Raw genomic sequence first — 27669 nt, 5'->3', positions numbered from 1 at the left:
TGCTTTTCACTGGGGGGAATGTTGCATCTCCTGCTAAGTCTTTTGCTTTCCTTGGGAGTGATTTCCGTGTGTACTACTCGATGTAGAAGTGCGATAGTCTCTATCTGGTAGACTATATATAGTTCTACTGTCTTCCAATTATGTCCTGGAATTTGTATTGATAAAGCCACTGGATGGCGAAACGTCTACAATAAAGATACCCAGATGTTGCACATGTGTCTAATCCATCTACAAGGAAGGTACATCTTCACTTTCAACTCCACCAAGAAATGAACTTCACACTTGGTCACCCCTGGCCACATTGGGTCACCTCTGGCCACACTGGGTAACCCCTGGCCACACTGGATCACTCCTAGCTTTGGACCGGAGTGGAGGGGACGGCCTACAAATGTGACCACCACCTCTACAAGTGTGACCACCACACCTCTGCAAGTGTGACCACCTCTAGTGCTGTTACTCCACCTGTGGTAACAGCAATCACAAGAGTTCACAACAAGACAGCCCCCAGCTGGTCAACACCACACCTCACGTGTCACTCGCAGATCTATCGTAAACACATTACGTAATGTAGTACATGTATATACTTGTACATGCGTTGCCAGCATTATCTTCATAACTAATATGTTTATAGTCCCTGCCAAATACTACATGAACATTCGTAATTACTTTACTTATCATACATTATAATAGGTTTAATGCATTAGCTGTTATAAATAAGATTGTTACCCATGAACTGGGAGGCGGAGCCACGTTCTCTTAAGTGCTGGCTTGTCTCATAGAAAATGGCATTCATGCAAGATGCAGCGGAAACTACTGAATCGGCTTTAGGAAATTTTTCATGCATTTGTAGAAGGAAGACTTGTACGTTACCTTGTGTCTTGAGGACTCTGCGTGCTCTTGTTTGACAAACACGGGTAAGGGTGAAGACAGGGGTGAGGAACTGTACAATGACGTACTTATGGGAAGATCTATCAAGGCTTGAGTGACTGGTGAAGATGCTTGTCCTGTTCTTGGCTTAATAACGTCGCTTTCGTTCCCAGGTGTGCCATTCTGTTCTGGAATTGTAGATATGTGCGGGACACGTTGCAGCCTTGGGTTAATGTGCCCATGATAGGCTGGTGTGTTATGATGGTCAAGAGTCTTTATGTACAGCTGGTTGGAAGGTATTCTTGAGGTAGGCGAGGAGAGGAAGGTTACACTGTGTTGAGGTACTGGTGTGTGGTCAGCCACCACAACTGGCATGGCTGTGTTGGAGGGTGGGTGAGCCAGCAGCCCTAAACAACCCACCTCCACTGTCTTGGATTTCCTGTGAGGAGGTCGTCTAGGGCGTGGAGGGCGGCCACTGTCTGGCGTGGGGGGCGGGAGTCCCACAGGAGAGGCTGAACCTCCTCGCCATGGCGACGCTGACCGTCTACCATTACGTGGAGAAGAAGGCGAGGAGGGGCGAGCAGGAAGGCGATCACAACTCTGACTTCGACCCTCAACCAACACCGCTCTGGGTGGCCCACTGTAAACATAAGCTGGGTACACATGCCCACCCCCTGACTGAAACAGCTGAGGAGACGAGCCCCACATAGGTACCCAATACCCGCCATATTGTGGTTCCGGAGGGGGGTAATATGGTACACAATGAGGGCTGTTGGATGGCTTCCACGCTATTGTGGGTGTGGGAGAGCGGGAGGCCCTTCGTTGCATGGGCGGAGAGGGCGGCTTGCCTAGTAATGGTGAACAGGCGACCACCCGAGGCGGTGAAGCGTGGTTTGCTTTGAGGTAAGTTGAAGCAGTGGTTTGTGGGTGGTTGGTGACGGTGGGTGGCACACTGGCAGTGTGTGGGTGGGGAGTTATGGTAGGCGTGACACTGGCAGTGGGTGCAGCCCGCCCACTGGGAGCAGCCAGGGGTGGGTGACGCACGACCAAGTTATCATAAATAGTGTCAGCCTCCGAATGAGATGCAGTAACCTCGGGTCCTGGTCGACTCCCCCGGCTAGGTGACATACTGTGACCAGCTGGTGACAGGCTGTGACCAGCTGGTGACGGGCTGTGACGAGATGGTGATTGACTGTAACGAGCTGGTGACGGACTGTGACAAGCTGGTGGCGGACTATGACGAGCTGGTGACGGGCTGTGACCAGCTGGTGACGGGCTGTGACCGGCTGGTGACGGGCTTCGACCAAGCTGTGAAGTTCTACCAGCTGGACCTCCATTCCTCACAGGTACGCCCAATACATTCCATGCTCGCCTCATCTCTGGACTAGAGGGTGGTGTGGCACTCCACGTGTGTGTGGGACGACCAGATACTTGTCCAGTGTGTACATGAGAGGATGTTGACACAGGTGCAGAGGAAAGGACTGGTTGGTGAGCGTAAGAGAGGATTGGTGGGTGGGTGTACGAGGGAGATAGTGTTGTGGTGGTGGGAGGGACAGGAGAGTAGGTGGTAGGAAAGCATCCCACACTGCTCTTGTAGTCCCTTACACCACCACTCCCCTCTCTCTTTGCACTTCCTGACAATTCATTCTTTGCTACTGGGGCTTCTCTCTGTCTGGATGTGTACGAAGGTTTAGTTCCCGGGCTGGGTTTGGCTTGGTTTACTGGAGTAATGGTGGTATGTGTAGTGGCAACATGGTGAGTATGAGGCCCCTCCTCTATATTCGAGATATCAGACTGAAATGCTCCCATGTTGTGACCGTTGGCCGCCCTGAAATTGTTGAGTAAAGGCGAATGTGTTGGAGTTAGTGCCTCCAGACGTCGGAACATGGAGGCCCTTTCTCCGTCACTAGCCAAGACGGCAGTATAGGAGACCCGAGGGAGGGGTGAGGCTGGGACTGTGTGAGTAGCAGCACTGCTGGTGCTGCTGCAGGAAGTTCGAGTGAATTTGGGTGAAGGAGGCTGTACGGACCGCCCATTGTGGCCTGTCCCTGATGCCTCTCCAGGAAGACTTCTAGTGTTACCAGCGTCACTGAATGCTAAAGCAGCGGCAGCAGTATGGGAGGCAGTGGTGTAGTTACCGAAAGTATTAGATACACATGGTCTCGCAGAGGAGACACACGTGGTCCTGCCACCATGCACTTGGTTGTGGGTGGAGGTGAGAGCACTAAGGTCATCTGAGGTCATGAGCTGCGACAAGTAATCGTAGTTGTGAGGAGTGGTAGGAGTGGAAGGATCATCCAGGTTGCAGTAGTCACCCGGGCAGTAGGAGGCAGGCAGGGGAGGTCTCTCGGGCAATACCTCCGCAGAAGTACTGAAGGTGGAGTAGTCAGGAACTGTGTTCTCCCTCAGGTGAGGTGGCAGTAGTTCTATCAGTTCAGGTGGCAGTGGGGTCACCTTAGCCCGGGTGCTGGTGGCACTGCAGGAGATGGGCCAGGTGCGTGGCACTGAGGGCACCGATACCAGCTCAAGGCTGGTGGGAATGGGCTGGTTAAGGCGGGTGTGTGGGCAGGTATGACGGGTGGTGGGTGTGGGGTGAGGAGGGTACGTTCTTGCCCCTGTATTCTTGCCCACGAAAACAAACTCATCATCTGCACTGTCTTCCGCAGAACGCATGGTAACAGGTTATCCACTCCTCCCGAAGGTGTCACTAGTCTCTGGCACTCCTGAAGGTGCCACAATACCTGTGACACTGCTGACGAGGGTGTCACTTTACTTGTGGTACTTGCTGATAGTGTCACTACCCTTGTGGCACTCCTGGAGATCATACATACCACACACTTAGTTCAGCAATAGAGCATACTAGTGCTGTGTGTCTCCCTCTGTGCTGAACGGAAGATCCGTGCTGAACGGAAGATCCGTGCTGAACAAATTATCCGTGTTCAACGAAAGATCCGTGCTGAACGGGATCCGTGCTGAACAAATTATCCGTGTTCAACGAAAGATCCGTGCTGAACGAGATCCGTGCTGAACAAATTATCCATGTTCAACGAAAGATCCGTGCTGAACGAGATCCGTGCTGAACAAATTATCCGTGTTCAACGAAAGATCCGTGCTGAACGAGATCCGTGCTGAACAAATTATCCATGTTCAACGAAAGATCCGTGCTGAACGAGATCCGTGCTGAACAAATTATCCGTGTTCAACGAAAGATCCGTGCTGAACGAGATCCGTGCTGAACAAATTATCGGTGTTCAACGAAAGATCCGTGCTGAACGAGAGAGCCGTGTTGAACGAAATTTCCAGCCTCCACAACTCGTTCACCCACACGGTTTTATATCCCTTCACCTCAATTTAACACTAATCACATCACTACCACTTGAGTTACAACTCAGGAGCTACGTGTGTTGTTGGCACTCGGAGGCACTTGACCAGTTATCGCCTGGCACACACGCCTCGTAATGTCAGTTATCCTGTAAAGAGCTGAAAATAAGAAGCAATGGCACAGTTATCAAGATACTAAGTGAGGCACTGGCACTCTGGTAGTTACTGGTGGCCCTGTGGTTCATCCTACCTTCCCTCCTTCCCTCCCTCCCTCCCTCCCTCCCTCCCTCACTCTCTCTCTCTCTCTCTCTCTCTCTCTCTCTCTCTCACCCTTCAACACGCATACAAGCAAACATACACACACACAGACATACATACATGGCTTTAAGAAGAGGTACAATAACGCTCATGGAGCAGGGAAAGAGTGGACCCAGTAGCGACTAGTGAAGAGGCAGGACCAGGAACTGCGAATCGACCCCTGCAACAACATATAGGTGAGTGCACACACACATACACACAAGGGAATACTTGTCAGGAAGACAGCAGCGAGTCATGGTACGTGGCGAGGTGTCAGAGTGGGCACCTGTGACCAGCGGGGTCCCGCAGGGGTCAGTCCTAGGACCAGTGCTGTTTCTGATATTTGTGAACGACATGACGGAAGGAATAGACTCTGAGGTGTCCCTGTTTGCAGATGACGTGAAGTTGATGAGAAGAATACACTCGATCGAAGACCAGGCAGAACTACAAAGGGATCTGGACAGGCTGCAGACCTGGTCCAGCAATTGGCTCCTGGAGTTCAATCCCACCAAGTGCAAAGTCATGAAGATTGGGGAAGGGCAAAGAAGGCCGCAGACAGAGTACAGTCTAGGGGGTCAGAGACTACAAACCTCACTCAAGGAAAAAGATCTTGGGGTGAGTATAACACCAGGCACATCTCCTGAAGCGCACATCAACCAAATAACTGCTGCAGCATATGGGCGCCTAGCAAACCTCAGAACAGCGTTCCGACATCTTAATAAGGAATCGTTCAGGACCCTGTACACCGTATACGTTAGGCCCATATTGGAGTATGCGGCACCAGTTTGGAACCCACACCTAGCCAAGCACGTAAAGAAACTAGAGAAAGTGCAAAGGTTTGCAACAAGACTAGTCCCAGAGCTAAGAGGTATGTCCTACGAGGAGAGGTTAAGGGAAATCAACCTGACGACACTGGAGGACAGGAGAGATAGGGGGGACATGGTAACGACATACAAAATACTGAGGGGAATTGACAAGGTGGACAAAGACAGGATGTTCCAGAGATTGGACACAGTAACAAGGGGACACAGTTGGAAGCTGAAGACACAGATGAATCACAGGGATGTTAGGAAGTATTTCTTCAGCCACAGAGTAGTCAGTAAGTGGAATAGTTTGGGAAGCGATGTAGTGGAGGCAGGATCCATACATAGCTTTAAGCAGAGGTATGATAAAGCTCACGGCTCGGGGAGAGTGACCTAGTAGCGATCAGTGAAGAGGCGGGGCCAGGAGCTCGGACTCGACCCCCGCAACCTCAACTAGGTGAGTACAACTAGGTGAGTACACACAAACACACACTGGCAGCAGTGTACCATCAATGTCACAAGTCACGCTAACCTCCAATATACACTGACCAACAACACAGTTTCAGGACTGGGTATAGAAACTACACAACCACAAGTCAAGCAAACAAAGAAATGAGATGTAAACTAACATACGTAAGCAAATATATATATTTATATATATATATACATATATATATATATATATATGTATATATATATATATGTATATATATATATATGTATATATATATATATATATATGTATATTATGCAGAAAATTCGGAGTGTGGAAATTAGGAGAAGGTGTGGAGTTAATAAAAGTATTAGTCAGAGGGCAGAAGAGGGGTTGTTGAGGTGGTTTGGTCATTTAGAGAGAATGGATCAAAGTAGAATGACATGGAAAGCATGTAAATCTATAGGGGAAGGAAGGAGGGGTAGGGGTCGTCCTCGAAAGGGTTGGAGAGAGGGGGTAAAGGAGGTTTTGTGGGCAAGGGGATTGGACTTCCAGCAAGCGTGCGTGAGCGTGTTTGATAGGAGTGAATGGAGACGAATGGTACTTGGGACCTGACGATCTGTTGGAGTGTGAGCAGGGTAATATTTAGTGAAGGGATTCAGGGAAACCGGTTATTTTCATATAGTCGGACTTGAGTCCTGGAAATGGGAAGTACAGTGCCTGCACTTTAAAGGAGGGGTTTGGGATATTGGCAGTTTGGAGGGATATGTTGTGTCTTTATACGTATATGCTTCTAAACTGTTGTATTCTGAGCACCTCTGCAAAAACAGTGATAATGTGTGAGTGTGGTGAAAGTGTTGAATGATGATGAAAGTATTTTCTTTTTGGGGATTTTCTTTCTTTTTTGGGTCACCCTGCCTCGGTGGGAGACGACCGACTTGTTGAAAAATATATATATATATATATATATATATATATATATATAATATATATATATATATATATATATATATATATATATACATATATTTATTTATTTATTTATTTACAACAAAGTTATACAAAGTATATGCAAAGTATGTGGTTAGTTTTATTTACAATAATAATAATAATAATAATAATAATAATAATAATAATAATCTTTATTTCTGCATGTACAAGGTATACAGATCACAGCTGACATCAGTGACATACTACTATATAGAAAGTCCCTTGTTATGCTGAGCATTTCCCGCAAATTAGGTCAGTTTTGTCCCAGGATGCCACCCACACCAGTCCACTAACACCCAGGATGCCACCCACACCAGTCCACTAACACCCAGGATGCCACCCACACCAGTCCACTAACACCCAGGATGCCACCCACACCAGTCCACTAACACCCAGGATGCCACCCACACCAGTCCACTAACACCCAGGATGCCACCCACACCAGTCCACTAACACCCAGGATGCCACCCACACCAGTCCACTAACACCCAGGATGTGACCCACACCAGTCCACTAACACCCAGGATGCCACCCACACCAGTCCACTAACACCCAGGATGCCACCCACACCAGTCCACTAACACCCAGGATGCCACCCACACCAGTCCACTAACACCCAGGATGCCACCCACACCAGTCCACTAACACCCAGGATGCCACCCACACCAGTCCACTAACACCCAGGATGTGACGCACACCAGTCCACTAGTACCCAGGATGCCACCCACACCAGTCCAATAACACCCAGGATGCCACCCACACCAGTCCACTAACACCCAGGATGTGACCCACACCAGTCCACTAACACCCAGGATGTGACCCACACCAGTCCACTAACACCCAGGATGCCATCCACACCAGTCCACTAACACCCAGGATGCCACCCACACCAGTCCGCTAACACCCAGGATGTGACCCACACCAGTCCACTAACACCCAGGATGTGACCCACACCAGTCCACTAACACCCAGGATGCCATCCACACCAGTCCACTAACACCCAGGATGCCACCCACACCAGTCCACTAACACCCAGGATGCGACCCACACCAGTCCACTAACACCCAGGATGTGACACACACCAGTCCACTAACACCCAGGATGCCATCCACACCAGTCCACTAACACCCAGGATGTGACGCACACCAGTCCACTAACACCCAGGATGCCATCCACACCAGTCCACTAACACCCAGGATGTGACACACACCAGTCCACTAACACCCAGGATGCCACCGACACCAGTCCACTAACACCCAGGATGCGACCCACACCAGTCCACTAACACCCAGGATGTGACGCACACCAGTCCACTAACACCCAGGATGCCATCCACACCAGTCCACTAACACCCAGGATGTGACGCACACCAGCCCACTAACACCCAGGATGCCATCCACACCAGTCCACTAACAACCAGGATGTGACCCACACCAGTCCACTAACACCCAGGATGCCACCCACACCAGTCCACTAACACCCAGGATGTGACCCACACCAGTCCACTAACACCCAGGATGCCACCCACACCAGTCCACTAACACCCAGGATGGCACCCACACCAGTCCACTAACACCCAGGATGTGACGCACACCAGTCCACTAACACCCAGGATGCCACCCACACCAGTCCACTAACACCCAGGATGTGACCCACACCAGTCCACTAACACCCAGGATGCCACCCACACCAGTCCACTAACACCCAGGATGTGACCCACACCAGTCCACTAACACCCAGGATGCCACCCACACCAGTCCACTAACACCCAGCATGCCACCCACACCAGTCCACTAACACCCAGGATGTGACGCACACCAGTCCACTAACACCCAGGATGCCACCCACACCAGTCCACTACCACCCAGGATGCCACCCACACCAGTCCACTAACACCCAGGATGTGACCCACACCAGTCCACTAACACCCAGGATGTGACCCACACCAGTCCACTAACACCCAGGATGCCACCCACACCAGTCCACTAACACCCAGGATGTGACCCACACCAGTCCACTAACACCCAGGATGTGACCCACACCAGTCCACTAACACCCAGGATGCCATCCACACCAGTACACTAACACCCAGGATGTCACCCACACCAGTCCACTAACACCCAGGATGCCACCCACACCAGTCCACTAACACCCAGGATGCCACCCACACCAGTCCACTAACACCCAGGATGCCACCCACACCAGTCCACTAACACCCAGGATGCCACCCACACCAGTCCACTAACACCCAGGATGCCACCCACACCAGTCCACTAACACCCAGGATGTGACCCACACCAGTCCACTAACACCCAGGATGCCATCCACACCAGTACACTAACACCCAGGATGTCACCCACACCAGTCCACTAACACCCAGGATGCCACCCACACCAGTCCACTAACACCCAGGATGCCACACACACCAGTCCACTAACACCCAGGATGCCACCCACACCAGTCCACTAACACCCAGGATGCCACCCACACCAGTCCACTAACACCCAGGATGTGACCCACACCAGTCCACTAACACCCAGGATGTGACCCACACCAGTCCACTAACACCCAGGATGTGACCCACACCAGTCCACTAACACCCAGGATGCCACCCACACCAGTCCACTAACACCCAGGATGTGACCCACACCGGTCCACTAACACCCAGGATGCCACCCACACCAGTCCACTAACACCCAGGATGCCACCCACACCAGTCCACTAACACCCAGGATGCCACCCACACCAGTCCACTAACACCCAGGATGTGACCCACACCGGTCCACTAACACCCAGGATGCCACCCACACCAGTCCAGTAACACCCAGAATGCCACCCACACCAGTCCACTAACACCCAGGATGTGACCCACACCAGTCCACTAACACCCAGGATGCCACCCACACCAGTCCACTAACACCCAGGATGCCACCCACACCAGTCCACTAACACCCAGGATGCCACCCACACCAGTCCACTAACACCCAGGATGACACCCACACCAGTCCACTAACACCCAGGATGCCACCCACACCAGTCCACTAACACCCAGGATGCCACCCACACCAGTCCACTAACACCCAGGATGCCACCCTCACCAGTCCACTAACACCCAGGATGCCACCCACACCAGTCCACTAACACCCAGGATGCCACGCACACCAGTCCACTAACACCCAGGATGCCACCCTCACCAGTCCACTAACACCCAGGATGCCACCCACACCAGTCCACTAACACCCAGTATGTCACCCACACCAGTCCACTAACACCCAGGATGCCACCCACACCAGTCCACTAACACCCACACCAGTCCACTAACACCCAGGATGCCACCCACACCAGTCCACTAACACCCAGGATGACACCCACACCAGTCTACTAACACCCAGGATGCCACCCACACCAGTCCACTAACACCCAGGATGCCACCCACAGCAGTCCACTAACACCCAGGATGCCACCCTCACCAGTCCACTAACACCCAGGATGCCACCCACACCAGTCCACTAACACCCAGGATGTCACCCACACCAGTCCACTAACACCCAGGATGCCACCTACACCAGTCCACTAACACCCAGGATGCCACCCACACCAGTCCACTAACACCCAGGATGCCACCCACACCAGTCCACTAACACCCAGGATGCCACCCACACCAGTCCACTAACACCGAGGATGCCACCCACACCAGTCCACTAACACCCAGGATGCCACCCACACCGGTCCACTAACACCCAGGATGCCACCCACACCAGTCCACTAACACCCAGGATGCCACCCACACCAGTCCACTAACACCCAGGATGCCACCCACACCAGTCCACTAACACCCAGGATGCCACCCACACCAGTCCACTAACACCCAGGATGCCACCCACACCAGTCCACTAACACCCAGGATGCCACCCACACCAGTCCACTAACACCCAGGATGCCACCCACACCGGTCCACTAACACCCAGGATGCCACCCACACCAGTCCACTAACACCCAGGATGCCACCCACACCAGTCCACTAACACCCAGGATGCCACCCACACCAGTCTACTAACACCCAGGATGCCACCCACACCAGTCCACTAACACCCAGGATGCCACCCACACCAGTCCACTAACATCCAGGATGCCACCCACACCAGTCCACTAACACCCAGGATGCCACCCACACCAGTCCACTAACACCCAGGATGTGACCCACACCAGTCCACTAACACCCAGGATGCCACCCACACCAGTCCACTAACACCCAGGATGCCACCCACACCAGTCCACTAACACCCAGGATGCCACCCACACCGGTCCACTAACACCCAGGATGCCACCCACACCAGTCCACTAACACCCAGGATGCCACCCACACCAGTCCACTAACACCCAGGATGCCACCCACACCAGTCTACTAACACCCAGGATGCCACCCACACCAGTCCACTAACACCCAGGATGCCACCCACACCAGTCCACTAACATCCAGGATGCCACCCACACCAGTCCACTAACACCCAGGATGCCACCCACACCAGTCCACTAACACCCAGGATGTGACCCACACCAGTCCACTAACACCCAGGATGCCACCCACACCAGTCCACTAACTCCCAGGTACCTATTTTACTGCTAGGTGAACATGGACAGCAGGTGTCTAAAGGAAACACGTCTTAATGTTTCCACCCGTACCGGGGATCGAACCACGGACCTCAATGTGTAAGCTAAGTGCGCTACCAACCCAGCTACGGTACAGAAAAAATCATCAAATATCCTAAATATACTTGCAACACAAATTAATTACTGATGAAAGCCCAAAGGCTCTCCTCTACTCCTTCAAGGCTGAGGGACTGACCACCTCAAAACTACTACTACAAGGCTGAGGGACTGAACACACCATCTTTACCTCACCACTGCTGTTGCTGCTGCTGCTACTAACTACTACTGCTGCAACTACTGTTACTGCTGCAACTACTACTGTTACTGCTCCTAATGTTGCTGTTACTGCTGCTGTTCCTGCTGCTGCAACTGCTGCTGCAACTGCTGCTGTTACTGCTGCTGTTACTGCTGCTGTTACTGCTGCTGTTACTGCTGCTGCAACTGCTGCTGCAACTGCTGCTGCAACTGCTGCTGTTACTGCTGCTGTTACTGCTGCTGTTACTGCTGCTGTTACTGCTGCTGCAACTGCTGCTGCAACTGCTGCTGCAACTGCTGCTGTTACTGCTGCTGTTACTGCTGCTGCAACTGCTGCTGCAACTGCTGCTGCAACTGCTGCTGTTACTGCTGCTGTTACTGCTGCTGTTACTGCTGCTGTTACTGCTGCTGCAACTGCTGCTGCAACTGCTGCTGCAACTGCTGCTGTTACTGCTGCTGTTACTGCTGCTGCAACTGCTGCTGCAACTGCTGCTGTTACTGCTGCTGTTACTGCTGCTGCAACTGCTGCTGCAACTGCTGCTGCAACTGCTGCTGCAACTGCTGCTGTTACTGCTGCTGTTACTGCTGCTGTTACTGCTGCTGCAACTGCTGCTGCAACTGCTACTGTTACTGCTCCTAATGTTGCTGTTACTGCTGCTGTTCCTGCTGCTGCAACTGCTGCTGCAACTGCTGCTGCAACTGCTGCTGCAACTGCTGCTGTTACTGCTGCTGTTACTGCTGCTGTTACTGCTGCTGCAACTGCTGCTGCAACTGCTGCTGCAACTGCTACTGTTACTGCTGCTGTTACTGCTGCTGTTACTGCTGCTGTTACTGCTGCTGCAACTGCTGCTGCAACTGCTGCTGTTACTGCTGCTGTTACTGCTGCTGCAATTGCTGCTCGACTCCGGCATGCCACACTCGATATATGCTCTCGAGTCAGGCATATTTTAAGCCTGCCAGGAATGTAGGCCTGCCGTCTCCCTGGTCATTAAGAGAAGAATGGCGACCTCACACACACACACCTCCTCAAAACCAGGTCTTAAGACACTCTAAAATATCAGGAATACTTAGCCTAGTCTTAAGACACTCTTAAATTGTCAGGACCTCTACGGCAGCCTCGTCAGCGCTGCTGATAATTTGACAGGTTTCTCCTGACGCGGGGTTAAAATGACCCGTTCAAAGATCAGGCATCCCACTCCATGAGTTTTATCATACCTCTTCTTAAAGCTATGTATGGATCCTGTCTCCACTACATCACTTTCCAGACTATTCCATCGAGCAACTTTACCAACAGCTTAAGGAAGAATTGAGGATGGCGAAGATGGAAATTCGGCGACTGACCGAGGAAAACAAGAAGATTCGTAATAGTCCTCCTGTTTTGAGTCCTCAGGTCAAGAAGGGAAACTGGTCAGTGGCTGGACAGCAGGGAACGAAGTTGACGATCAAGAAGACGAATGGAAAGGTAGAAACGATGAAGAAGAGACTGCCGTGGAAACTGTTGTGGAAACATCTAATACATTCTCAGTGCTACCCGACGAATGTGAGTCGACTACTGGGAACGTCACGACGAAAGACATTAAGGAAGGTAAGAATATTGTTGTTGTTGGGGATAGCCAAGTTAGGTATATGGATAGGGCGTTCTGCTTGAAGGACAGGAGTAGGAGACAGAGAGTTTGCTTTCCTGGGGCTGGGATGGAGGATATTGTTAGCCGTCTGGATGACATCATGAGAGGCAATGGGAATTCTTCGCTTGCCTAATTCTTGGGCACGACCTACTTCAACATTGAGCAAATGTTACACGACCTATGACTTCTGCACCTCTCCTGCCAACGGTTTATAAGCTCCTTCTCAGCACGTATGCCGTATTCTATACAAGATTGATGGACTGACCACATCGACTCAAGGTTGAGGGACTGATTACCTCATTCTCCTCCTGTTCTTCAAGATTCTCCTTTGTATGGACTGATGAAGCCACTGTGTGGCGAAACGTTTCCTCAATAAAGCTACCCAAGAGTTGCACATGTGTCTAATTTAACAACATGTCGGTTCTCTGAACCATTCATCTACAAACTATATTTTGTACAGATTTCTAGTCTTCACAGTACGTCCTTATATAGTACTGACAACGCCACTGGTGGGCGAAACATCTACACAGTAAAGATGACCATATGTTGCACATGTGTCTAATTCTTCAAGGGCTCATGTGTGTTATCAAGGTGTCTAGTTTTAAAGATAGGTTTTAGTTTTAAAGATGGGTTTGAAAATATATGAGTGGGTGTGGGTGGGTGTGAGTTGGACCTGACTAGCTTGTGCTACTAGGTCAGACGCTGTGCTCCTTCCTTAAGTGAATGTGACCTGACCTGACTAGCTTAGGGCATTGGCTTAAACCGGTAGGAGAATTGGACCTGCCTCGCATGGATCAATAGACCTGCTGCAGTGTTCCTTCTTACGAGTCAAGAACAGTAAAGCAAATGGCTCTGACACCTCCCTGCTTTCGTCCCACATCTACACACTGCCATAACAACATACTGGAGTGGGAAACATGGCAGGAAGTGCAAAATAAACCCCTGGCACTTGTGCCACAAGAGTAATTCTTCTGGCACTGGTGCCACGAGTAATTCTCCTGGCATTTGTGCCACGAGAGTAATTCTCCTGGCACTGGTGCCACGAGGGTCATACTCAACCATCTGGTAGACAAGTTATGCGTAGTTAACCTACCAACCCAGCCACTGTAACCCCACACTCTCCATCACCACCCTCACGTCATGAACGGAGAGACAAACAGCTATGGAGTGGTGACGTGTACTTAGCTCAGTGGTGACGTGTACTTAGCTCAGTGGTGACGTGTACTTAGCTCAGTGGTGACGTGTACTTAGCTCAGTGGTGACGTGTACTTAGCTCAGTGGTGACGTGTACTTAGCTCTGTGAAGACCTGTTGTTGTCCTGTGTTGTCAACACAGGGTATAGCCTGGTGGTGTCAACACAGGATATAGCCTGGTGTCAACACAGGGTATAGCCTGGTGGTGTCAACACAGGGTATAGCCTGCTGTTGTCAACACAGGATATAGCCTGGTGTTGTCAACACAGGATATAGCCTGGTGTTGTCAACACAGGATATAGCCTGGTGTTGTCAACACAGGATATAGCCTGGTGTTGTCAACACAGGATATAGCATGGTGTTGTCAACACAGGATATAACATGGTGTTGTCAACACAGGGTATAGCCTGGTGTTTCAAATTCAAATTCAAATTCAAAAGTTTATTCTCTATAAGGATTACAATGCTGAGTTTACAGAAATTTGGTTATTGTGTGGTTTACATGTAGTAAAATTGTGATTACAGAGTGTACCACAAGAACGCTTAGCATGGCTAGGCATTTCGGGCATACTTAGTTTTATTCTTAATTGTAAAATATTACAAATTATGAGGTAAGTTGGTATTATGGCTAAGTGACTAAATACTAGTTTGTGAGTTTAGCAATGTGAATGCTTTTGTTTTGGCACAGTACATAGTTTCAGTATTGGAGTATCACAGGATTCATTATTTTAAGATTGAGATTAATATTTCTGTTTATGGTCAAATGAGTGAGCGAGTGTAAGTGTGAACCACCAGGTGGTATTCGTGTAGTTGTCAACACAGGGTATAGCCTGGTGGTGTCAACACAGGGTATAGCCTGGTGGTGTCAACACAGGATATAGCCTGGTGTTGTCAACACAGGGTATAGCCTGATGGTGTCAACACAGGGTATAGCCTGGTGGTGTCAACACAGGATATAGCCTGGTGTTGTCAACACAGGGTATAGCCTGGTGTTGTCAACACAGGATATAGCCTGGTGGTGTCAACACAGGATATAGCCTGGTGGTGTCAACACAGGATATAGCCTGGTGTTGTCAACACAGGGTATAGCCTGATGGTGTCAACACAGGATATAGCCTGGTGTTCAACACAGGGTATAGCCTGGTGTTGTCAACACAGGATATAGCCTGGTGTTGTCAACACAGGATATAGCCTGGTGGTGTCAACACAGGATATAGCCTGGTGTTGTCAACACAGGGTATAGCCTGATGGTGTCAACACAGGGTATAGCCTGGTGGTGTCAACACAGGATATAGCCTGGTGTTGTCAACACAGGATATAGCCTGGTGGTGTCAACACAGGATATAGCCTGGTGTCAACACAGGATATAGCCTGGTGTTGTCAACACAGGATATAGCCTGATGGTGTCAACACAGGATATAGCCTGGTGTTGTCAACACAGGATATAGCCTGGTGGTGTCAACACAGAATATAGCCTGGTGTTGTCAACACAGGGTATAGCCTGATGGTGTCAACACAGGGTATAGCCTGGTGGTGTCAACACAGGATATAGCCTGGTGTTGTCAACACAGGATATAGCCTAACACAGGATATAGCCTGGTGGTGTCAACACAGGATATAGCCTGGTGGTGTCAACACAGGATATAGCCTGGTGTTGTCAACACAGGATATAGCCTGGTGGTGTCAACACAGGATATAGCCTGGTGTTGTCAACACAGGGTATAGCCTGATGGTGTCAACACAGGGTATAGCCTGGTGGTGTCAACACAGGATATAGCCTGGTGTTGTCAACACAGGATATAGCCTGGTGGTGTCAACACAGGATATAGCCTGGTGGTGTCAACACAGGATATAGCCTGGTGTTGTCAACACAGGATATAGCCTGGTGTTGTCAACACAGGGTATAGCCTGGTGTTGTCAACACAGGATATAGCCTGATGGTGTCAACACAGGGTACAGCCTGGTGGTGTCAACACAGGATATAGCCTGGTGTTGTCAACACAGGGTATAGCCTGATGGTGTCAACACAGCGTATAGCCTGGTGTTGTCAACACAGGGTATAGCCTGGTGTTGTCAACACAGGATATAGCCTGGTGTTGTCAACACAGGGTATAGCCTGGTGGTGTCAACACAGGATATAGCCTAGTGTTGTCAACACAGGATATAGCCTAGTGTTGTCAACACAGGGTATAGCCTCGTGGTGTCAACACAGAGAAACGTGGCACAGTGCCATCAGAGTCGTGCATGTTGCCAGGCAGTGGAAAGTGAAAAATGATCTAAGTGGCACTCAAGAGTGTCAACAATTGTATACTATGTATATTCTAATGAGCGTATCTTGACGAGAATACACAGACAACAACACTGCATATACACACGGATATATATATATATATATATATATATATATATATATATATATATATATATATATATATATATATATATATATATATATATATATATATATATTTCAGTGTATATACACTTAGAGTTTAATTCCTAGAGCCATACTTGTAATTAGAGTATTAATGACATGTGGTGAACAGGTGACATGCAGCCTTAATGACCCTCGTGTTGCAGATAGGCTTTAAACCCTATTAATTAACAAAGAATGCATGTCTACACTCGTATCCTACAATGCATGTCAACACTAGCGTATCCTACCAATGTCAGCACCTACTTACTGTTAGGTGAACAGTGACAGCAGGTGTATGGTGACTGACACCTAGGTACCTACTTACTGTTAGGTGAACAGTGACAGCAGGTGCACGGTGACTAACACCCAGGTACCTACTTACTGTTAGGTGAACAGTGACAGCAGGTGTAAGGTGACTGACACCTAGGTACCTACTTACTAAGTAAAAAGCGTGATACGGAGAGTGATCACAGCAACTACCACCACTACCACCACTACCACCACTACCACCACTACCACCACTACCACCACTACCACCACTACCACCACTACCACCACTACCACCACTACCACCACTACCACCACTACCACCACTACCACCACTACACACCACTGCACACCACTACACACCACTACCACCACTACCACCACTACCACCACTACCACCACTACCACCACTACCACCACTACCACCACTACCACCACTACCACCACTACCACCACTACCACCACTACACACCACTACCACCACTACCACCACTACCACCACTACCACCACTACCACCACTACCACCACTACCACCACTACCACCACTACCACCACTACCACCACTACCACCACTACCACCACTACCACCACTACCACCACTACCACCACTACCACCACTACCACCACTACCACCACTACACACCACTACCACCACTACCACCACTACCACCACTACCACCACTACCACCACTACCACCACTACCACCACTACCACCACTACCACCACTACCACCACTACCACCACTACCACCACTACCACCACTACCACCACTACCACCACTACCACCACTACCACCACTACCACCACTACCAGCCACTACCACAGCCACACGGCTACAAGCCACTACCACCACTACCACCACTACCACCCCTACCACCTCTACCACCCCTACCACCACTACCACCACTACCACCACTACCACCACTACCACCACTACCACCACTACCACCTCTACCACCACTACCACCACTACCACCACTACCACCACTACCACCACTACCACCACTACCACCACTACCACCACTACCACCACTACCACCACTACACACCACTACACCACTACACACCACTACCACTACTACCACCACTACCAGCCACTACCATCACTACCACGACTACCAGCCACTACCACTGCTACAACCACTACCAGCCACTACCACCACTACCAGCCACTACCACCACTACCAGCCACTACCAGCCACTACTAGCCACTACCACTACTACCAGCCACTATCACCACTATCAGCCACTACCACCATTACCACCACTACCACCACTACCACCACTAACCACCTCCACCACTACCACCACCATTACTACCACTACCACCACTACTACCACTACCACCACTACCACCACTACCACCACTACTACCACTACCACCACTACACCACCACTACTACCACTACCACCACTGCCACCACTACCACCACTACCACCACTACCACCACTACCACCACTACCACCACTACCACCACTACCACCACTACCACCACTACCACCACTACCACCACTACCACCACTACCACCACTACCACCACTACCACCACTACCACCACTACCACCACTACCACCACTACCACCACTACCACCACTACCACCACTACCACCACTACCACCACTACCACCACTACCACCACTACCACCACTACCACCACTACCACCACTACCACCACTACCACCACTACCACCACTACCACCACTACCACCACTACCACCACTACCACCACTACCACCACTACCACCACTACCACCACTACCACCACTACCACCACTACCACCACTACCACCACTACCACCACTACCACCACTACCACCACTACCACCACTACCACCACTACCACCACTACCACCACTACCACCACTACCACCACTACCACCACTACCACCACTACCACCACTACCACCACTACCACCACTACCACCACTACCACCACTACCACCACTACCACCACTACCACCACTACCACCACTACACACCACTACCACCACTACCACCACTACCACCACTACCACCACTACCACCACTACCACCACTACCACCACTACCACCACTACCACCACTACCACCACTACCACCACTACCACCACTACCACCACTACCACCACTACCACCACTACCACCACTACACACCACTACCACCACTACACACCACTACCACCACTACCACCACTACCACCACTACCACCACTGCACACCACTACCACCACTACCACCACTACCACCACTACCACCACTACCACCACTACCACCACTACACACCACTACACACCACTACCACCACTACACACCACTACCACCACTACCACCACTACCACCACTACACACCACTGCACACCACTACCACCACTACCACCACTACCACCACTACCACCACTACCACCACTACCACCACTACCACCACTACCACCACTACCACCACTACCACCACTACCACCACTACCACCACTACACACCACTACCACCACTACACACCACTACCACCACTACACACCACTACCACCACTACACACCACTACCACCACTACCACCACTACCACCACTACACACCACTACCACCACTACACACCACTACCACCACTACACACCACTACCACCACTACCACCACTACCACCACTACCACCACTACCACCACTACCACCACCACCACCACTACCACCACCACTACCACCACTACCACCACTACCACCACTACCACCACTACCACCACTACCACCACTACCACCACTACCACCACTACCACCACTACCACCACTACCACCACTACCACCACTACCACCACTACACACCACTACCACCACTACACACCACTACCACCACTACACACCACTACCACCACTACACACCACTGCACACCACTACACACCACTACCACCACTACACACCACTACCACCACTACACACCACTACCACCACTACACACCACTACCACCACTACACACCACTACCACCACTACACACCACTACCACCACTACCACCACTACCACCACTACACACCACTACCACCACTACACACCACTACCACCACTACCACCACTACACACCACTACACACCACTACCACCACTACACACCACTACCACCACTACACACCACTACCACCACTACCACCACTACCACCACTACACACCACTACCACCACTACACACCACTACCACCACTACCACCACTACCACCACTACACACCACTACCACCACTACCACCACTACCACCACTACCACCACTACCACCACTACACACCACTACCACCACTACCACCACTACCACCACTACCACCACTACACACCACTACACACCACTACCACCACTACACACCACTACCACCACTACACACCACTACCACCACTACCACCACTACCACCACTACCACCACTACACACCACTACCACCACTACCACCACTACCACCACTACCACCACTACCACCACTACACACCACTACCACCACTACCACCACTACCACCACTACCACCACTACACACCACTACACACCACTACCACCACTACACACCACTACCACCACTACCACCACTACACACCACTACCACCACTACCACCACTACCACCACTACACACCACTACCACCACTACCACCACTACACACCACTACCACCACTACCACCACTACACACCACTACCACCACTACCACCACTACACACCACTACCACCACTACCACCACTACACACCACTACCACCACTACCACCACTACCACCACTACACACCACTACCACCACTACCACCACTACCACCACTACACACCACTACCACCACTACCACCACTACCACCACTATCACCACTACCACCACTACCACCACTATCACCACTACCACCACTACCACCACTACACACCACTACCACCACTACCACCACTACCACCACTACCACCACTACCACCACTACCACCACTACCACCACTACCACCACTACCACCACTACCACCACTACCACCACTACCACCACTACACACCACTACCACCACTACACACCACTACCACCACTACCACCACTACACACCACTACCACCACTACCACCACTACACACCACTACCACCACTACACACCACTACCACCACTACCACCACTACACACCACTATCACCACTACACACCACTACCACCACTACACACCACTGCCACCACTACACACCACTACACACCACTACACACCACTACCACCACTACACACCACTACCACCACTACACACCACTACCACCACTACACACCACTACCACCACTACACACCACTACCACCACTACCACACCACTACCACCACTACACCACCACTACCACCACTACCACCACTACCACCACACTACACCACTACACTACCACCACTACCACCACCACTACCACCACTACCACCACTACCACACCACTACCACCACTACACACCACTACCACCACTACTACACCACTACCACCACTACCACCACTACACTACCACCACTACACACCACTACCACCACTACACACCACTACCACCACTACCACCACTACCACCACTACACACCACTACCACCACTACACACCACTACCACCACTACACACCACTACCACCACTACACACCACTACCACCACTACCAGCCACTACCACCACTACCACCACTACCAGAAACTACCACCACTATCAGCCACTGCCACCACTACCAGCCACTATCACCACTACCAGCCACTACCACCACTACCAGCTACTACCACCACTACCACCACTACCAGCCACTACCACCACTACCAGCCACTACCACCACTACCAGCCACTACCACCACTACCAGCCACTACCACCACTACCACCACTACCACCACTACCACCACTACCACCACTACCACCACTACCACCACTACCACCACTACCACCACTACCACCACTACCACCACTACCACCACTACCACCACTACCACCACTACCACCACTACCACCATTACCACCACTACCACCACTACCACCACTACCACCACTACACACCACTACCACCACTACCACCACTACCACCACTACCACCACCGCCACTACTACCACTACTATCACCACTACTACCACTACTACCACAACTACTACCACCACTACTACCACTACTACTACCACCACTACTACCACTGCTACCACCACTACCACCACTACCACCACTACCACCACTACCACCACTACCACCACTACCACCACTACCACCACTACCACCACTACCACCATTACCACCACTACCACCACTACCACCACTACCACCACTACCACCACTACCACCACTACCACCACTACCACCACTACCACCACTACCACCAATACCACCACTAACACCACTACCACCATTACCACCACTACCACCACTACCACCACTACCACCACTACCACCACTACCACCACTAACACCACTACCACCACTACCACCACTACCACCACTACCATCACTACCACCACTACCACCACTACCACCACTACCACCACTACCACCACTACCACCACTACCACCACTACCACCACTACACCACTACCACCACTACACACCACTACCACCACTACCACCACTACACACCACTACCACCACTACACACCACTACCACCACTACCACCACTACACACCACTACCACCACTACCACCACTACCACCACTACCACCACTACCACCACTACCACCACTACACACCACTACCACCACTACCACCACTACCACCACTACCACCACTACACACCACTACCACCACTACCACCACTACCACCACTACACACCACTACCACCACTACCACCACTACCACCACCACTACCACTACCACAATACACCACTACCACCACTACCACCACTACCACCACTACCACCACTACCACCACTACACACCACTACCACCACTACCACCACTACACACCACTACCACCACTACCACCACTACCACCACTGCCACCACTGCACACCACTACCACCACTACACACCACTACCACCACTATCACCACTATCACCACTACCACCACTACACACCACTACCACCACTACCACCACTACCACCACTACCACCACTACACACCACTACCACCACTACCACCACTACACACCACTACCACCACTGCGCACCACTACCACCACTACCACCACTACCACCACTACCAGCACTACCACCACTACCACTACCACCACTACCACCACTACCACTCCTACCACCACTACCATCACTTCCACCACTACCACCACTACCACCACTACCACCACTACCACCACTACACCACTACCATCACTACCACCACTGCCACTACTACCACCACTACCACCACTACTACCACTACCACCACTACCACTCCTACCACCACTACCACCACTGCACACCACTACCACCACTACACACCACTACCACCACTACACACCACTACCACCACTGCCCACCACTCCCACCACTACACACCACTACCACCACTACCACCACTACACACCACTACCACCACTACCACCACTACCACCACTGCCACCACTGCACACCACTACCACCACTACACACCACTACCACCACTACCACCACTGCCACCACTGCACACCACTACCACCACTACACACCACTACCACCACTACCACCACTACCACCACTACCACCACTACCACCACTACCACCACTACCACCACTACACACCACTACCACCACTGCACACCACTACCACTACACACCACTACCACCACTACACACCACTACCACCACTACCACCACTGCCACCACTGCACACCACTACCACCACTACACACCACTACCACCACTACCACCACTACCACCACTACCACCACTGCCACCACTGCACACCACTACCACCACTACCACCACTGCCACCACTGCACACCACTACCACCACTACCACCACTACCACCACTGCCACCACTGCACACCACTACCACCACTACACACCACTACCACCACTACACACCACTACCACCACTACACACCACTACCACCACTACACACCACTACCACCACTACCACCACTACCACCACTACACACCACTACCACCACTGCACACCACTACCACCACTACACACCACTACCACCACTACACACCACTACCACCACTGCACACCACTACCACCACTACACACCACTACCACCACTACACACCACTACCACCACTACCACCACTACCACCACTACCACCACTGCCACCACTGCACACCACTACCACCACTACACACCACTACCACCACTACACACCACTACCACCACTACCACCACTACACACCACTACCACCACTACCACCACTACACACCACTACCACCACTGCACACCACTACCACTACACACCACTACCACCACTACACACCACTACCACCACTACCACCACTGCCACCACTGCACACCACTACCACCACTACACACCACTACCACCACTACCACCACTACCACCACTACCACCACTGCCACCACTGCACACCACTACCACCACTACACACCACTACCACCACTACCACCACTGCCACCACTGCACACCACTACCACCACTACCACCACTACCACCACTGCCACCACTGCACACCACTACCACCACTACACACCACTACCACCACTACACACCACTACCACCACTACACACCACTACCACCACTACCACCACTACACACCACTACCACCACTACCACCACTGCCACCACTGCACACCACTACCACCACTACACACCACTACCACCACTACCACCACTGCCACCACTGCACACCACTACCACCACTACACACCACTACCACCACTGCCACCACTGCACACCACTACCACCACTACCACCACTGCCACCACTACCACCACTACCACCACTACCACCACTACCACCACTGCCACCACTGCACACCACTACCACCACTACACACCACTACCACCACTACCAGGGAACATTCACCAAACATTCTAGCAATCGTCAATACACCCACACATCTCATTCACGTTTACTCAGGCGTTCACAGTAACTCACACCAACACTGCTTACTCTCTTATGGAACCCAAGAAGCAAGTGTCTGGGTGTGTGTGTGTGTGGGCGTGTGTGTTGGCGTGTGTGTGGGCGTGTGTGGGGGCGTGAATTTCACATGCAAACTTATGTATTTCACCGCAAGGCACTGTCACTACAGGAAGCACTGTTACTAGAGACATTAGAGAAGGCACTGTCACTACAGGAAGCACTATTACTAGACGCATTAGAGAAGGCACTGTTACTACAGGAAGCACTGTTACTAGACGCACTAGAGAAGGCACCGTCACCACAGGAAGCACTGTTACTAGAAGCACTAGAGAAGGCACTGTTAGTACAGGAAGCACTGCTACTAGAGGCACTAGAGAAGGCACTGTCACTACTGGAAGCACTGCTACTACAGGAAGCACTGTTACTAGAGGCACTAGAGAAGGCACCGTCACCACAGGAAGCACTGTTACTAGAGGCACTAGAGAAGGCACTGTCACTACAGGAAGCACTGTTATTAGAGGCACTAGAGAAGGCACTGTCACTACAGGAAGCACTGTTACTAGAGGCACTAGAGAAGGCACTGTCACTACAGGATGCACTGTCACTAGAGGCACTAGAGAAGGCACTGTCACTACAGGAAGCACTGTTACTAGAGGCACTAGAGAAGGCACCGTCACCACAGGAAGCACTGTTACTAGAGGCACTAGAGAAGGCACTGTCACTACAGGAAGCACTGTTATTAGAGGCACTAGAGAAGGCACTGTCACTACAGGAAGCACTGTTACTAGAGGCACTAGAGAAGGCACTGTCACTACAGGATGCACTGTCACTAGAGGCACTAGAGAAGGCACTGTCACTACAGGAAGCACTGTTACTAGAGGCACTAGAGAAGACACTGTCACTATAGGATGCACTGTCACTAGAGGCACTAGAGAAGGCACTGTCACTACAGGAAGCACTGTTACTAGAGGCACTAGAGAAGGCACTGTCACTGCAGGAAGCACTGTTACTAGAGGCACTAGAAAAGGCACTGTCACTATAGGATGCACTGTCACTAGAGAAGGCACTGTCACTACAGGAAGCACTGTTACTAGAGGCACTAGAGAAGGCACTGTCACTGCAGGAAGCACTGTTATTAGCACTAAAGAAGATTCTGTTACTAGAAGCACTAGAGAAGGCACTGTTACTACAGGAAGCACTGTTACTAGAGGCACTAGAGAAGGCACTGTCACTACAGGAAGCAATGAACGACACTTTCCTGCCTGCCTACACACAGTGGCACTGCCCAAATCATTCCACACAAGTCATTATCTCGCCCGATGCCCCAATTAAGTTTATTTAAGAACAGGTACACGTAAGTATAATTATCATACATACAACATCCAAAACAACCACGGGGGGGGGGGAGTTGAACGATAGCTCTAGGCCTTTTGTGTTGCAATCAACACATGAGGAGCTTTAGGAGGAGGTGCCAGCAAAGGCGCTCCCTGTGATCGTATGTGCTGGAACCACCTCCTCTCTGCAACATTGCTAACCCTGATGTGTTGATTGCAACAGGAAAGGCCTAGAGCTATCACTCAACTCCCCCTGGGGTTGTTTTGTCTCTTGTATCGCTTGTTCGCGATATTTACATACCAGAGTAACGTGTGTAAAATACTCATGATAACCCCAAAAAATGGGTCAGTCAGAATTATTTGCAAAAGGGTCGTCAACACCATAACAACAACACACACGAGTGCCAGAATATTGGCACTCCCTCCACCAACAACAAGTACCAAATATATCCCACAAGTAACCACTAGTTGATCCCCGGAACACCCTCCTGGTATATACTCCAGGTACTGGCAGGATATATACCAGAGTAAGCAGACAAGCTGCGGGACACCTTCTTGCGGCAGACCACATTCACGGAAGACTGTCTCCCTGCGCTGTCTGCGGCTACTTGTCCGCACCCCCACACCCCCACCACACCCAAGGCACCCCTCCCCTACCAGCACCCCAACAATAACAACAGCACCACAACACATCTGTGGCACACTGACTGTGGAGGAGCAGAGGCTGGGGAGGTTATACTGGCGAGGGGGGGAGGATGCTGACACCCACACCATGTTTGTGACGATGGGGAGGAAGAGGTACGTGAGAAAGAGAATGAGGATGAAGAGAAGAAGCAGAAGAAATACGAGAAAAAGGAGTCGAAGCAATAACAATATGTAAATACAGTCAAGACAGAAGTGACCACAGTGAAAAGCTGTTCCACAAGGTACAGTACTGGCTACCAGTGTTCCACAAGGCACAGTACTGGCTACCAGTGTTCCACAAGGTACAGTACTGGCTACCAGTGTTCTACAAGGTACAGTACTGGCTCCAAGTGTTCCACAAGGTACAGTACTGGCTACCAGTGTTCCACAAGGTACAGTACTGGCTACCAGTGTTCCACAAGGCACAGTACTGGCTACCAGTGTTCCACAAGGTACAGTACTGGCTACCAGTGTTCTACAAGGTACAGTACTGGCTACCAGTGTTCCACAAGGTACAGTACTGGCTACCAGTGTTCCACAAGGTACAGTACTGGGTCCCAGTGTTCCACAAGGTACAGTACTGGCTCCCAGTGTTCCACAAGGTACAGTACTG

The 27669-nt window shown here is 51.1% G+C and overlaps 1 protein-coding gene across 1 annotated transcript; it reads right to left on the bottom strand.

The window, feature by feature from the left end:
* Positions 1-6: 6 nt before the first annotated feature.
* Positions 7-27669, bottom strand: LOC128701731 (uncharacterized). The gene is made up of 2 exons (XM_053795619.2): positions 26896-27669; positions 7-4347 (listed from the first exon to the last, which is right to left on the bottom strand). The coding sequence occupies exon 2, from the start codon at positions 3538-3540 to the stop codon at positions 811-813; it is 2730 nt and encodes a 909-aa protein (XP_053651594.2). The 5' UTR covers positions 3541-4347; positions 26896-27669; the 3' UTR covers positions 7-810.

This window comes from Cherax quadricarinatus, chromosome 96 (genome assembly GCF_038502225.1).
Source record: "Cherax quadricarinatus isolate ZL_2023a chromosome 96, ASM3850222v1, whole genome shotgun sequence".
NCBI classification, from domain to species: Eukaryota; Metazoa; Arthropoda; class Malacostraca; order Decapoda; family Parastacidae; genus Cherax; species Cherax quadricarinatus.
The sequence above is the reverse complement of the archived record's forward strand: the minus strand, read 5'-3'. Positions and strand labels throughout refer to the sequence as shown.